This window comes from Dermacentor albipictus, chromosome 5 (genome assembly GCF_038994185.2).
Source record: "Dermacentor albipictus isolate Rhodes 1998 colony chromosome 5, USDA_Dalb.pri_finalv2, whole genome shotgun sequence".
NCBI classification, from domain to species: domain Eukaryota; kingdom Metazoa; phylum Arthropoda; class Arachnida; order Ixodida; family Ixodidae; genus Dermacentor; species Dermacentor albipictus.
This window is the reverse complement of record NC_091825.1, coordinates 34,903,606-34,918,837: the sequence shown is the minus strand read 5'-3', so window position 1 is coordinate 34,918,837 and position 15,232 is coordinate 34,903,606. Positions and strand designations below refer to the sequence as shown.

Sequence of the window (15,232 nt, the reverse complement as noted above, 5' to 3'; positions counted from 1 at the left end):
AGCGGGAAACATTCGGATGCTTGTTTTGTTGTTTTTCTTTATTGAAATGAATGCTGTTCTGTATGTTGTATGCGTGATTCCAAAGAATGTAAGTACTTTTCGCTTCACTTTGCTGAGTGCTTGAAGTCTGCTTCACCTCTGCCAGGGGGGACAACTCAGTATTGTACTACCTCTGGGATTGGCCCACATCTTTGCCCACAGACGACATCTATAATGCCGACCAACGAGAGGCTAACAGCTTCGCTGTAATATGTGGTTCGGATGCTTGTCTTGTGCTTGTTCTTTACTGAAACGAATGCTGTTTTGTATGCTGTGTGAGTGATTCCAAAGAATGTATGCTTGCTTCACCTTTATTTTTATTTATTTATTTATTAATCTATACTATTTATTTTTTATTTATATTTGGGGTTTTACGTGCCAAAACCACTTTCTGATTATGAGGCACGCCGTAGTGGAGGACTCCGGAAATTTTGACCACCTGGGGTTCTTTAACATGCATCTAAATCTAAGCACATGGGTGTTTTCGCATTTCGCCCCCATCGAAATGCGGCCGCCGTGGCCGGGATTCGATCCCGCGACCTCGTGCTCAGCAGCCCAACACCATAGCCACTGAGCAACCACGGCAGGTTATTTATCTATACTGTAATCCCCATTGGGGATTTTAGCAGCGTGGGAAACAATACATATGTAAAGAACACCATAGCATAGGCAATGAACACATTACAAATCAGGTCAACAGAGCTTGAACATAGCAGTGGCACAGCAAGATAGAAAATTTTTACTCAGTACTTGAAATAAACGTCGAAAGTGATGATTTTAAAACTTGGTCATTGGTTACATGATTCCATTCAACCAATGCTCGTGGAAAGAAGGAATACTTAAAACCATTATTACGTGTACTAAATGGGGTTATTGTTCGGCTATGTCGTTGCCTAGTAGCATAACCAGATGAAAAAGTAATTATTCCCATGAGATCTGCCTCATAATGACCTTTAATAAGTTGAAAAAGGAATTTTAGTCGTGATGCATGGTTTCTTTGCATTAATGGTGGCAGGCTTGCTTTTGCTAAGAGGTCTGTCACTGAAGTACATCCGAAGCTGTTATAAATGAAATTAGCTTTGCACCATTTCTATCCTGTTAGCACTGCGGGTCAGCCTGGTATTGCGCTACTTCTGGGATCGGCCCACATTCTTGCCCACGGACGACAGCATGAACAATGCCGACCAACGAGAGGCTAACAGCTTCGCTGTAATATGTGGTTTGGATGCTTGTTTTTTATTGAAATGAATGCTGTTTTGTATGCTGTGTGAATAATTCCAAAGAATGTGTGCTTGCTTCACCTCTGCTGCGGGTCGGCCCGGTATAGTGCTACTTCTGGGATTGGCCCACATTCTTGCCCATGGACGACAACATGAACAATGCCGACCAATGAGCGGCTAACAGCTTCGCTGTAAAATTATTACTTGATGGCGCACAAATTAACTAAGTGCTTGGGACTGTATTTTCAGCTGCCCTGAGCTGGACGCATCACGTTGAGTTGAAGGCGAAATTGGTATCATCTGGTGCAGGTGCGATGTCATGTTACTATCATTTTTTCCTGGGTAAAGCAAAGCTACAAATTTATCATATGCTGGTCACGTTACACCTGAACTCTTGTACTCTTGTGTGGAGCACAACTATATATGCAGAGTAACATACAAACTCTTTCTTCCGCAAAAAATGAGCATTTTGATACATAGCAAATGTTCCTTATTTGCATAGCACTGTCCCGCTCTTCACGAGATATAAAATAATAAAAACTACAAATATTTTTGAATTCCAATTGTTCCATTCTCACTTCTCCTCAGAAAAATTTAGGGCATTTTTAAAGTGTCTGTTACTGCTGAAGCGGCAATACAGTGATCTGCATACCCATGGTAAAGATAAGTGGGCAGTACTTTATAGTCGGAATAACTACATGAAGCAGTCACTGATGTACCAAATGCCTTCACTATTAAATAAGTGAAAAGATAAAAATAGTAATTTCACTACCTTTACCTAAGAACAAATACGGCAGCATTTTGTGAACATGCATTAGACATAATTTTATTATATGTGTCTTCAGGAAAAAAAAACACCTTGTCATTTTATTTACAACATGCGTACATATTGGTTCCTCGTTGTTCTCGCAGCAATGTGAAGATTACGAGCACTACTCTGCAATCTGTATTTTATATTTCATATTTCAATTTGTTTTGTATTTCATTTCATGAACAGGCATTTGCGACAATTTTATCTCCTACGAGGCCAGGAAAAGAAAACATCGTTTTATTTAGAATGTGTGTGCATACTGCTTCTTTGCTATTAATGCGGAAGTATTATATGACTCATGAGGCAGACAATCTGGTGTTGTCAGCATTGACGTGACCACATGATCGTCCAAAAAGGCTATGAATCCTTGATCTTTGGTGGGAGTCGAACTCACGACCTTCGGTATTAATTATGGTGAAGTTAATCAAGCCACAGTTAAGCTATAGTTAATTCAGTCATACAAACACACAACCTTTGGTGTTAATTAGGGAAAGGTAATTAAGGCACAGTTGATTAAGATAGAGTCAAAGCACTCGAACTCACAACTTCTGGTGGGAATCGAACCCATGATCTTTAGTGTTAATTAAGACAAAGTTAATTAAACAAGCTACATTATGGGGTCTTATGTGCCAAAACCATGATCTGATTACGAGGCACACCGTAGTGGGGGACTACGGATTAATTTTGACCACCTGGGGTTCTTTAATGTGCAGCTAAATATATTGTAACAATGTTAATTAAGGTACAGTTAATTAAGATACAGTTAATTAAGGCACTCAAAACCCACAACAATTCATGGAAGTTGAATCCACAATCTTTGGTGTTAATTAAGGTGAAGTTAATTAAAGCATGGTTGATTAAGGTTGGGATAATGTACAGGTTTAATTAATATAGAATTCATTACGACCCTTCGTATTAATTAAGGTGGGGTTAATTACGTCACACTTAATTAAGGTAGAGTTAGTTGAGGTACTCGAATCCATGTCCCTTGTTGGGAGTCGAACCAAGAACTAGGTTTGCCAAGAACTAGTTGCTCAACGACTGAAAGAGCTAAGCATCACACGGTGGTCGCAATGCTTTCACATTCATCCACGTAGGCACGTGCCCCTCGAATTTTATAGCGCAGCACTGAGGTGTCCGTTCCTGTGTTCTGAATCGGCGTCCTCCCTCGGCGTAACCGAGTGAATGAGCACATCGAAGGATAAAAGAGTGAATGCGGAGCACAGTGGGAGCATAAAGATGCTGATATCAAAGAGAGGAGGAGGGTGTGGAAAAAAGTGTAAGAAAAGCGCAGTGCTGCGCAAGACGGGCTCTGCGGAGATGACCACTACGAGATGGTGCCAGAGTAGCACACTGTTTACCGATGGCATGAAGAGAGCACGTCCACTGATGCGATATATGGAAACAAAGCACAGCATGAGCAGACGTCTGCCTGTGGCAGCTACCGGGAATTGCGCCCACGCGTCACCCGCGCACTGCTTCGTGCGATCTCCTGATTAGTGAGGCAGCTGCAACACTCTTCACACTGTATGCAATGTGCCACACGAGACAGATAGTCTACACCAGCCAATATGTTGCGAAATGAAAACATGTATAGGGCTGCGCTCAAATTTCAAATTAGGGAGTATCGTTATCATCAGTGAATTTTTTCTTGCAGTATTATGAAGATTGTGCACACTACTGTGCAATTTGTGTTACATGTTTCACAAATTAGATGTAACTAATGCTTATTTTGTGACTATGTATTTGTAAATTGTGCAATTGCTGGCAACATTATGTACATTTTATATAATGAAAAGCTGTTCTCCTGACTTAAAAGGTCTTCATACATGCCCAAAATATTTTGTATAGCTTTTCACCTGGAGGATCTCCCAACTGTTGTCGTAAAATAAAAATATTCTATTCTGTTCATCTTTGTTTTGTTGTTGTCACTGTCCTTACCTTGATACTGCCTGTTCATATGAGTGATCACGAAGACAATGCTTCTTGTAGGGGGCTCGTACTGTCAAGCCTTCTCTTAGTTGGCACCCGCATCATCACCCTGATGTCAAAATTGAGTAAATTGATTCTCATTCAGAATGAGGTTGGACTTTTCTTTTTTGCAGTTGCAGACACCTTTTCTCTTTAAAGAAAATCAAACTTTTTTTTTTGCTACTGCCCACATTTTTGCTGAAACGGCACACTGCCTATTAGTGAAAGGACTGCCTTCCAGTAATCGACCCCTTTAGCGGCTGCTACTTCAACTAATTTTGATGGCCAATACACGCACGCTCCCTCCGCTTCTCACCACTACGAGGTCGCTCACGACAGCCGTCCCTGTTTTTAATTTTTTTTCTCCGCTTGTGTTGTTGAAGTAGCTTCTCACCATCCTGCTCTAGGGTGCGCATATTTGCTCACGTGTAGCAATAACACTGTTTTCATTCACCGATGCAAAGGCAACATGCCGAATGCGACATGCAGGCCACTTGGAACTTAGATTTGAGAGAAGCACCAGCTTTTATTTTCATCTAAATCTAGAAGTCCGACTCAACGCACCGGATAGCGAGCGAATATGTTCGCCCCATGCTGGATCCCAACGACTAGATGGATCCAGCATGGGGCGTTCAAAGGAGGCCACGCGAGACGGTCTCGCAGAAGCAGGGAGCGATGCACGCGCTGGATGTTTGCGGCGCTCGCCGACCCGCAGCCAAAGAGGAAGCGCCTTCTCCTTTCCGTGCCCAAGTAACCCCGCCGTGAGGCGGCGTTAGCAGCGCAACACTCATGCCATCTCTTGTACTGCGCTTCAACCACACCGACCGCCGAGGGCCCCAGGTTACGCGGCGAAGCCGGATTACAGGAGACGGGAGCTATGCGGGAAAACAAGCAACGTATCAGGGGACGCGTGAGAGTCGTGCATCCCCACAACACATACTGCGAGTTAACTGCAGGCCAAGTGTCGTTTTTATCTTAAGATATGCAGCGCATGGCATGGTAAGGGGGCACAGAATTAAAGCAAGTGTATGCAACACATTGTTTTGTCAGGTGCATAAAGCTTCATTTGCCTGCATAAAGAAGACTCACGAGTTGCTTATAATGTGACACTATGAATGCATTGCTTTGGTCTCGTATGATGCATTCCAAGAGGCTGTATGGTGACATTCCTCCTTTTCTATGGCCCCATGTAACCATACAGCTGTTTCCACCTGCACGCGGTAACGCATTTTTCAGCCAATGATAGAAGCCCTGTGATATACATACCGGTAGATAAAAACATCGCCAACACTGCCGAATCAGTCGTAGGGCCGCAAATGCGATTTGAATGTTCACCGCACTGGTGCTGTGCTGTTACGCAGGCTTACCTCACTCAGCTAGAAATGTGTGATGGCTCACTGATAACATGATGTATCTTTTTATGAGTCGATCGTGTGGGCCACACCAGTCCAGTATGTTCAACATTTCATGCCGGTTTGTGCAATCGACAGTACAGAAAATGTCCGGCATGAGACTCGTCCCAAACGCTCAGCCTGTCACTCAAGCATTAGTTTACAAGGTCGTTTTCGTCAACAAAACTGCTTGCAGTCTGTACCACAAACTGCTGAAGTGTATCCATAACGAATATTGTTGCCCAGAACACCTACAAAACTATTGTGGAGTCCCTCAAGGTAAAAAAAAAACTGCCACGAATCATGCAAGGGATCACTCACTCGCTTTGCACACCTGCCCTGTGATAATGGCAGCGTAGCTTGGAATGCAGCTGAGGCGTGGGTATGCAGATGGACATAGCTGAATTGTAAAAACATCCATTCATACAATACACATTGAAGGAATCAGCTTATATAGCCACTCTCCAACCATTGCAAATGTGCCAGTGACCAGCTCTGTTCTCTATGGAACTACGCTATAAAGCAACAAATGCAACTTAAACACCCTTACTGCAAGAAATGTATGCCTTCAGGTGCATCATTCTTTTAATAAAATTAATACCTCCCAAGGAGCTTTGCAGCTTGCCTTGCCATTCATTTTGCCAGCCCTTTGTTGCTTATGTGCACAAAAAACATGTATTGCAAATGCATTTCTAGAAGCTTTGCCGTTTGCATCACCATTACCTTTCCCAGTCCTTTGTTGCTTATTTATAAAACAAGTGTAGGGTTTTAAATTTCCTTTAATTTAAAGCGCTATAAGATGCTCTCCAAATGCATCTACGCCCAAGAATAGTTGAAAGAGTAACCAAGGTGCTGTGCCGAGCAAGAATGCCTCTGGTATACTGTGAGACTTGGCCCTGAACACGAACGTTCGCATTTGCGTTTGGCTCTTGATTTACATCGACAATCATCCTTGATGGTTCCTGCACAATTCTCAACCATGATTTTCCTCAACCATGGGAGATGTCATTAACCTCTTGCTTTCAATGCGTAAGGTGTCCCTAGATCAACATAAGTTTCTCTCGGGTCGACAGTACTGTCTTGTGGTGAGTCAGCACTCACCACATCAGAGAGGATGAGCGAGAGCATTTGAGCCGTGGTCTGTCGCAGCAGGCCACCACCTTGGACGGCTGAGAGGCGCTTGCGCACCGCGTTCACCTCGGTGATGCGGGCGCCGCTGGACTGCAGCAGTTGGGTGACCTTCTTGATGTCCTTCAGGGTCAGTGGCGGCACTGGGTAAGGCAGCAGTGCTGAGCCACCCCCTGCATTCCTCCCCGCCAAGTCAAAGACAGGGATTCATTGCAGATCAGCGGTAACATGACAGATGGGGACGAAGAAGACACCAGACATGCTCACTCACAACTAGCATATTAAGTAAGGCAACATGCGCATGTTGTAAGTGCAGGCCATGCATTGAACCAAATAAACTGCTCGCACTGATTTATAATGGACCCAGTAGTAAGGAACTTAATCCCTCAAATGTGCAAACTTAGCCAAATGCAAACTTTGCGCAAACGTGGGGCCTATTGTGAAACCTCGTGCAAGGACTCAGTCAAACCTTGATACAACAAACTACAACAAATTAGTATAACAAATTATCAGATACAACAAAGTAAATCTGCAATGTTTTTTCACTGATACCAGCACGTAACAAAGTATATGCTTATAACAAATGTAGGATATAATGACTCTCCTTTCACTTATGCAACAAGTTTTGTTATAATGAGGTGTGGCTGTACCAGCATGAACATGGTACCAATACTCAATGGAACCAAAACGAGTGTCAATACGTGGGAGCATTGTAATTTTTTGGAGTCCTTGGAACCAAAGAGAAGCATTTAATTTCTGGGAATGTCCAAGAAAATATCTAGATATCTTACAGCTACATAATTCTTCACAATAAGAGAGAAAGAGATGCTCATTCAGAATGGTCAGAAGAAGAGACATTCTCTTCTTTGCTGGTCACTGCACACGTGAACAAGTATTCAAGCTCTTAGACTGGGAAAGGTTAGGCGCAAGGATCAATGGGAGGCATCTCAGCAACCTGCAGTTTGCAGATGAGATCATCCTGTTCAGCAACGATAGAGAGGGCTTGCAAAAAATGACTGAGGGTTTGAACTGGCAGAGTCAAAAGGTAGGTTTGCGGATTACTATTGAGAAAACTTGAGATGATATTAGCAAATTGGTAGGCATAAAATGAAATCACTGGAAGAGGCTGTAGTGGACATAAAAAATATGTGATGATGATGATAAGTGTAGAAGACAAATGTTGAATACTCTGCCAAGTGAACAAGAGTTCATGATTGATAGTCAACGTGTTTAACCTGTGCTGAAGTCACATTGGAGCCAGATCATGAGAAGGAAACCTTCAAGGAAATAGAAATGTGTCATAGCATAAATGGAAGGCACTATCAAGCCACGATTATTTATATTTATTTTTATTTATTTTATTTAGAAAACACCTTACAGGCCCTGTCGGGCATTGAGTAAGGGGGGCAAGGATTGATATCCTTGGAAAGAAAAGTGTACAATTAGTGCATTCTACCAGTAGTACTAACTTAAGGGGCTGCAGCTTAGAGGGCAAAAAGGTTAACCAAGGAGTTAAGGACTAGCACAACGAGTGATGGAATAAGTGGAACCTTGTTTCTGTAGATAACAATCCATGTCAAGTAGGACCTCCCAATGCATGTGCCCAGGGCCATTTCTTGCGTCTATCTCGTCCTTTTTTTTTCTATATATTCCTGAGCCAGAAATAAATTGCATTGTTTTTGCCTGGTGATGCTGGTCTTGTTTTTGTCTTGTAGTTGCCGGCCGCTGGTTAATGACATTCGGACTTGTGGGGGATGTCCACGGATATCTTAGATTACATGGGATAGAATGTAACACTTATTATAATGAAATCACATCAGACACGAAAATATCTACGTTATGTCCTACATTCATTATAAGCATGTTAACTAACGCTAATGTGAGAACGAAAATTATTAGATTTACATTGTTATATCTGCTAATTTGTTATATTCGTATTCAATATATTGAGGTTAGCCTCAACAGAAACAGAGTTAGAGAGAAAATAGTAGGCATAACATTACTAAACGCGACTGGAAGACAGTGGTATGGATTAGAAAGAGGTAATAGTGAAGAGCAGATGACTGATGGACTATTAGAGTAACTGGATGCATTTCAGGGAGAGGGAAACACAACTGGGTGGCAGAGGGTTACGTGGAGTGATGAGGTTAAAAAACCTGGAAGCACAGAATGGGCTCGATTGACACACTGTGATGTAAAGGGTGTGTCTGGAGTGGGGGTCAGGCGTAATGTGGATGCCACCCGTGCAGTTGCAAAGCCCTCAGCAAGTAGGCGCCCAAGTGCAAGTTAGGAGGCCCTCACCCGAGATGAGCACAATGAGAATGTCGGTGTTCTTGAGCTTTTTCATGAGGGACACAATTGCTGTGGCTGCGGCTGCTGCCCTCTCATCTGCCACATTGTCCTTGGCCCCTTCCAGCACCTTGATTGGGCCTTCAGGATTGGGCAGCATCTCCCTGTTGTGCAACACAGGGTAAACGATGTGAGGCATGTACAGACAGAATCGTATACTGTATACTTGTCTGGAGTGGTTGAGCAGGCACATAAATAAATAATAGATGCCTAAAACATCCAGTGGTAGCCACTGGGTTTAAGAGAGGTTCAGAGACAGTGGCACGAGCTTGCTTGCATGCTGCACAGCTACAGGTCTACGTGTCATCTCTCCACGAGTCTAGAAAAGGCCATCAATGAGCTATCACCAGAGCCTATCACAAGCAAAACAGGCATATTGACAAGCATGTTGACACGATTACACGTACATGTCACATTCCTGTTCATAACATTGTCAGTGAATCAACCTTGTCACTGCAGAGCTGGTTGCCCAATCAGTCTAGACAATTGTGACTGGGCCTCTATTGAATGCTTTAGCTATGAAGTAAGCCATAAATGGGCAGTGCCGGTTCAACATTTTCAAACGAACTTAACTTGGGCTAGAAGTAGAACATACAATGTGTTGTTGTTTTCTGTCTAACATGGGGTGGCCAGGCTTCCATGAAGTGGGAAGGTGGAATATAGGTCAGCAAACCACAGCATGAAACAGCAGAAAGAGGGAGAGGTCGCAGGGGAGGGTAGTGTTGATAGAAATGATGCCCACTCATAGCGACCGGCTAATATGCAATGCAAGAAGTTTGCATTCTAGTTTGACTTTCTCTTGGTATTACATACTGTTAAAGAAGATTCAGAGCTCTGAAAACCCAAGTCTGTGAGTGGTCAACTGCATGACAGAGCTGACATGATGAATGTGGCAGCCTAGACAGCAGATAGCATTGAAAGGAGGACTGCATCATGCAGAACTTGTGCAAGGGTTAAGGCAGTGACAACAACCCAGCTGTTGGGACACAAAGGAAAAGCATGCATGGCATTGACACAGCCATCTGTCATTGACTGAAACACCTACCGTGGTCTCTTTAGTGGGCACTGCAGAGAGTGCCAGTTTTGAGGAGGAACAAAAAATTTTCAGAGATGTTATGGACGTGTGTTAAGTACAACAGCGTTGCCACAATTTTTTGAAGCATGTTGCTAAAGTGAGATCAAAAAGTAGCTGAAGTTCCACTAATTCTGCTGCAAGGTAGCTAAAATTGTCACTAAAACTCTTGAGGAAATTTTAGGTAATGTAGCCATTTTGGAACACGTTAATATATATGCTAGCATAGCGTAAATCATTCAATGAAATGTCTCACGCTTGTCTAGGGTTCATGCGAGTGAAGAATAAACAGTGAATTTACCTGCAGTGTGTAGGGGTTTTTTAATTAGTAAATTACAGTTGACTCCCATTAATTCAACCCTTGCAGCACCTCAAAATTTTGGTTGAACTATCCGAAACATTGAATAAGGAAATGGCAGCAGAATGAACAAATTAAAATCTGTTGCTATGCTAAAAGCAGCCTGCAATATCTTGGCCTTTTCCTCTTGAAGCGCAATCAACCAGCGTTCCCTGAAGAGCACCTGCATGTTTCAACGCTGTCTTGGCATCGGGCTGTCATATTGCTGACATTGTCGACACCGGTGAGTGGCCCACAAACCTCAACACTGCTGTCGGCATTAAAAAAGGGATGAAAAAAGGGATCATCATCGAAAGGAATGAAAGAATTAGTGCCATCTACTGAAGTTCTCATGTTGTAATGACTACGTGCATGAGAGGGCACTGGTGAAGTCAGCAGGGGTTGAATTAATCGAAGCAGCATGCTCCTCAGCTCAAACTAAATGGGTTTTCCTTCCATAGCAAGGTATGGTTTCTTGTCAGGACATTTTAGTGCATTCGAGTTAACTGAAAAATAAAATTAACCAAGGTCAAAATAATGGGAGTCAATGGTATTATGCAGGCATAACAATGGGCTATAACAGCTGAAATGCGGTGTTTAAGCCCAGATTGTGAGGTTACAAAGGCAGCACAATTCAAGGGAACACAAGCAATCTGATTTTCCAATGCAAAGGCCCATGGTCCACACTATCCCTGAAAATTTTGCAATTCTTGAACTCCTCAAAGAATATAAAAATTCTGGAAGATGCACATGGTCACATGTTAAAATGACAAAGACAAGTAATGACCTTTATGCCGGTCAAATACTATATTCCGCCCCTTGGTCTACTTGAAGGCTCTTCACAGAACTGATCTGTCCAAAACCTATGCGATAAGAAAGCAATGTGTTCAGACTCGTGTGAACAAGCCCAGCCACTCCTATGTATACGCCTTTCTACAGTCGGTCCATCTTTTTATTCCCTAGCTGCGTTCTAAATTTCACGTGCAATAAAATTTGTAGATGTCCGCCAATTGAACATATTTAGTGAGAGTGCAGATACTAGAGCATTAGGACCTGCTTAAATGCTTAATAAAAATTAAAAAAAGAAGCTTGCATTCTGTGAGAACACTGTAAATCCTGTGAAGACTTGCTTCATCATTCGACTGCAGCGCCCACTTGGCGCACAGTCAATTCTGGCGACTAACACGTCGATGCTGAATAAAAAAGCGCATCCTGGAAGGCTATTTCATTTATTTACTCTCAAGGCTGTACAGGCATTACAGAGAGGAGTGGCAATAGGAAAAAGAAAAAAATGGCTAATGAGGCAGCACACGGTCACAGATAGCCGACTTGAACACATAATGATCTGTGATAGTGACGATGGAGGCGGGAAGGCGATTCCAGTCTTGACTTGTTTTGGGGATGAAGGCTTCGAGGTATACGTTGCTTTTACACTGAGCCACCCCAACCTTCATTCGATGATCAATACAGAATGACAAATGGCTTGGAGGCGAAAAAAGTGTCATTTTTAGGTAATTATCAGCGTAGTATATTTTATGAAACAGGCATAAGCGGGAAATTCGACGTCTAGTAGAAAGGAGAGGTAGGTCAGGCTTTTGCTTCATGCGAAACACTGGCTAAGCGATAGTAGTTTGAGAGGATAAATGTAGCTGAGCGGTTTCGAACCAATTCTAAGGACTGTGTTAACCAACTAGTGTACGGGTCCCATATCGGTGAAGCATACTCGAGTTTAGAACGCACGAGTGTTTTATATAGTAGTAGTTTCAATGGAACGGGATCGAGGCAGAAATTCCGCTGAAGAAAACCAAGTGAACTGTTACCTTTGTTAATAACATGGTGGATATGTTTCTGTCATGACAGGTTATTAGTGATATGGACGCCTAGATACCTTTAGCTGTCGACGAAACGAAGAGGGCAACTGAGATCATAGCCCTGAGAAATGAACTGGTTAATCTTTAGAGACACCCTCATTGCTTTACATTTTTTACACGGTACAGAATGCAGTCGTCTGCAAAAAGCCTTATGTTAGAAGTAACAGAATCAGGCAGGTCATTAATATAAATGAGAAAAAGAAGAGGCCCAAGGACTGACCTATGAGGAACACTGGATGTTACATTGCATGATTTAGAGTCCTGATCATTAATAGAAACATACTGTGTTCTATTCTGCAAGAAACATTCAATCCACTTAATCAAACTACAATCAAGATGTAGTGTGCTAAGTTTCAGTAGTAGTAGTCGATATGAGACAGTATCGAAAGCTTTTACGAAGTCAAGCAAGATGCAGTCATTAACTGAAGCTCGATCTAAAGCGGAAGACAAATCATTAGTAAAGGTTAATAATTGAGTCTCACAAGAATATTTTTTACGAAAACCATGCTGCTGTGATGCAAAAAATTTATTAGACTCGAGAAAACTAGTGAGGTTGCAGTAGATTAGGTGCTCTAATAACTTGCATGGAATAGAAGTTAAGGAGATCGGCCGGTAGTTTAAGGGGTTATATATATCACTAGATTTGTGGACTGGAATCACCTTCACCATCTTCCAGTCGTCCGGAAGTGTTGAACTCTGCAAAGACTGTGTAAAAATATATGACAGGAAAGCAGAAGAATATGCTACAGTGCTCTTAAGGAATTTCTAATTTATGGTATCAACACCTGCCAACGAGGAAAGTTGAGCTTTCTTAATCAAATTGTATATGCCACCAAAGTCGATCGAAATCGGCTCCATCTCAGGGTACGTAAAGGCACGTGCGGACGGTGAGGTATCTATTAGAGCGTCAGAAAAATATAGCGAAAATGTGTTGTGAAAAACCGTTAAGCAAAGCTCACGGAGGACAGGAAAACCAGCGTCAGTTTTCAGAACAATTTCTTTAGGTTTGCGTACGTTGATAACGTTCCAAAACTTCTTAGGATTAGTTGTGAGCAGATGTGGTATCAGAAAAAAGTAATTCTTGGCTGAGCGGATGGCCATTTTATATTCAGATGTGATAGCTACGTATGCAGCCTTTGCTTTGGTCTCCCCAGACAGCTTGAAGGGTCGAAAAATGAGTTTTTCTTGTTAAGAAGCCATTTTAAACACAAGTTAAGCCAAGGAGCCCGACTGCATGGAGATAATAGGTGAATCAGAATTTATTTTTTCAATTATTGTTTCATCCTTATTTTTGAAAAGGAGCCAGTTTTATGCGATAGACCTTTCTCAGAACTGTGAAGAAAAGAAATTGGCAAGACTTTGTAATTTGTTATTGATCGAGGAAAAATCTGCTTGACTGTAGTCACCAATTTTCTTACAGTATTTTAGACGTTGGGGCGAGCGTAAGGGGATTGCAGAATGAATCACGGAATGATCACTTAAACCAGGTATAATTGATAATGAAGAAATTGAATCAGGAGATGTGGTGAAGACAAGGTCAAGGATGTTGGAAGAAATTGCAGTGACACGGGTAGGCTCTTTAACAAACTGGGTGAGGCCAAAGGTCTAACATATATAAAGAAAGCTTGAACATTGGGATGAGGATAGAGTCACTGATGGGAAGTCACCAGCCCAGTCAATGCCAGGGAAATTGAAATCACCGAGCAAGAATTTTGGCGCTGCTGGATATTCAACAACGATTTGGTTAAGACAGTCTAATAGTTCATTGAGAAATTTGGAGGAGCTATCGGGTGGTTGATAGCAAACGGTAATTATCACGTCTTTCTTGTTTATGTGAATACAACAGTACAAGAACTCAATCTGCGAAGGCACGTGTATATCAAAAGTGTCAATATCAGATGAAACAGCGAACAAGGTCCCAACACCACATTGTTCCATAAGGTCATTTCTATTATAATGTCATTTCTATTTATATTGTAAGCCTTACTGCACGAGAAAAGTTCCCAATTTTCAATTTTATCAGAAAGCCATGTCTCGACTAAAACAACAATACCTACATTACACGGGTCATTCAGTGCAGACAGGGTATCACGCTTATTCATGATTGAGCAGATGTTAGTGAACAGCACAGAGTAATCGCTGTCATGCCTATTTTTTACGGCCGCGCGATGCTAACTCGAAACGTGGGATGGGGTATTCGCAGGGAAATGCATTGTGCTGCTGCCTACATTTCCACTGGCCGTAGCAATACTGTTCCGCTGAAGTTCGTAAACAGTATCGGTTTGAGAGCAATATACGTAGCACGTTTTGTTGATGAACAATTTGTTGTACTTGAGATGACACAATTGACTGGAGGACTTCCCAAATGCAATTGACTTATTCTTAGTCATTCTAGTTGCCCGACAGAACTCTTTGTGAATGCAGATCCTGCAGATCCTTTCAGTTTCTTCTTTTGTGTTAATACGTTTTCCTTTACTTTAAATGATGCCGGTGTCACTACCACTTATCGACATTTGTTATTTATAATGGCACCTAAGCTATGCGCACGCTCAATTCCCTCCACGGGTAATTGCAGCGCAAAAAATTGCACAAGAATTGAACAAGCTTTTTTTTCTGTTTCCGTCCAAGTTTCAGGGGTACTATCAGCAGTACCATAGAAAATCAAGTTACCTCTCCTTGACCTGTCCTCGAAATCGTCCAGACAAGATTGCCCAGATGCATTCTCTCTTTTCGTGGTCTTGGTAATAATGCCTCGGATATGAGCAGGTTCCTGCCGAGTTTCAAGTGTAGCAACATTATCCTCTACGGAGGCTAATGGGGCATTCATGCTTGTAACACGCTCCTCGAGTAATTTTTGGTTGGCTATGTTTGAAACAACATTTCTAACTTCGAAGTTGCTAAAATGTCACAAAAAGTCGTGGGTCACTAAATTGAAACATATCTCACTAAACAGACAAGAAGAATGTAGCTAAATCTAGTGACAAAATCGCTAAAATGGCAACACTGAGTATAAAATAGTGTGGTTAGCTGCGATCTTCAAATC

The 15,232-nt window shown here is 42.2% G+C and overlaps 1 protein-coding gene across 6 annotated transcripts in view; it reads right to left on the bottom strand.

The window, feature by feature from the left end:
• Positions 1-15,232, bottom strand: part of LOC135908089 (glycerate kinase) — a 62,631-nt gene that overhangs the window by 34,866 nt on the left and 12,533 nt on the right. For all 6 annotated transcript variants that reach the window (XM_070538347.1, XM_065439837.2, XM_065439836.2 and 3 more), the window contains 2 exons: positions 8,862-9,013; positions 6,534-6,733 (listed from right to left, as the gene is read on the bottom strand). In XM_070538347.1, coding sequence (XP_070394448.1) covers positions 6,534-6,733; positions 8,862-9,013 — 352 coding nt within the window. The remainder of the gene's footprint in view (positions 1-6,533; positions 6,734-8,861; positions 9,014-15,232) is intronic.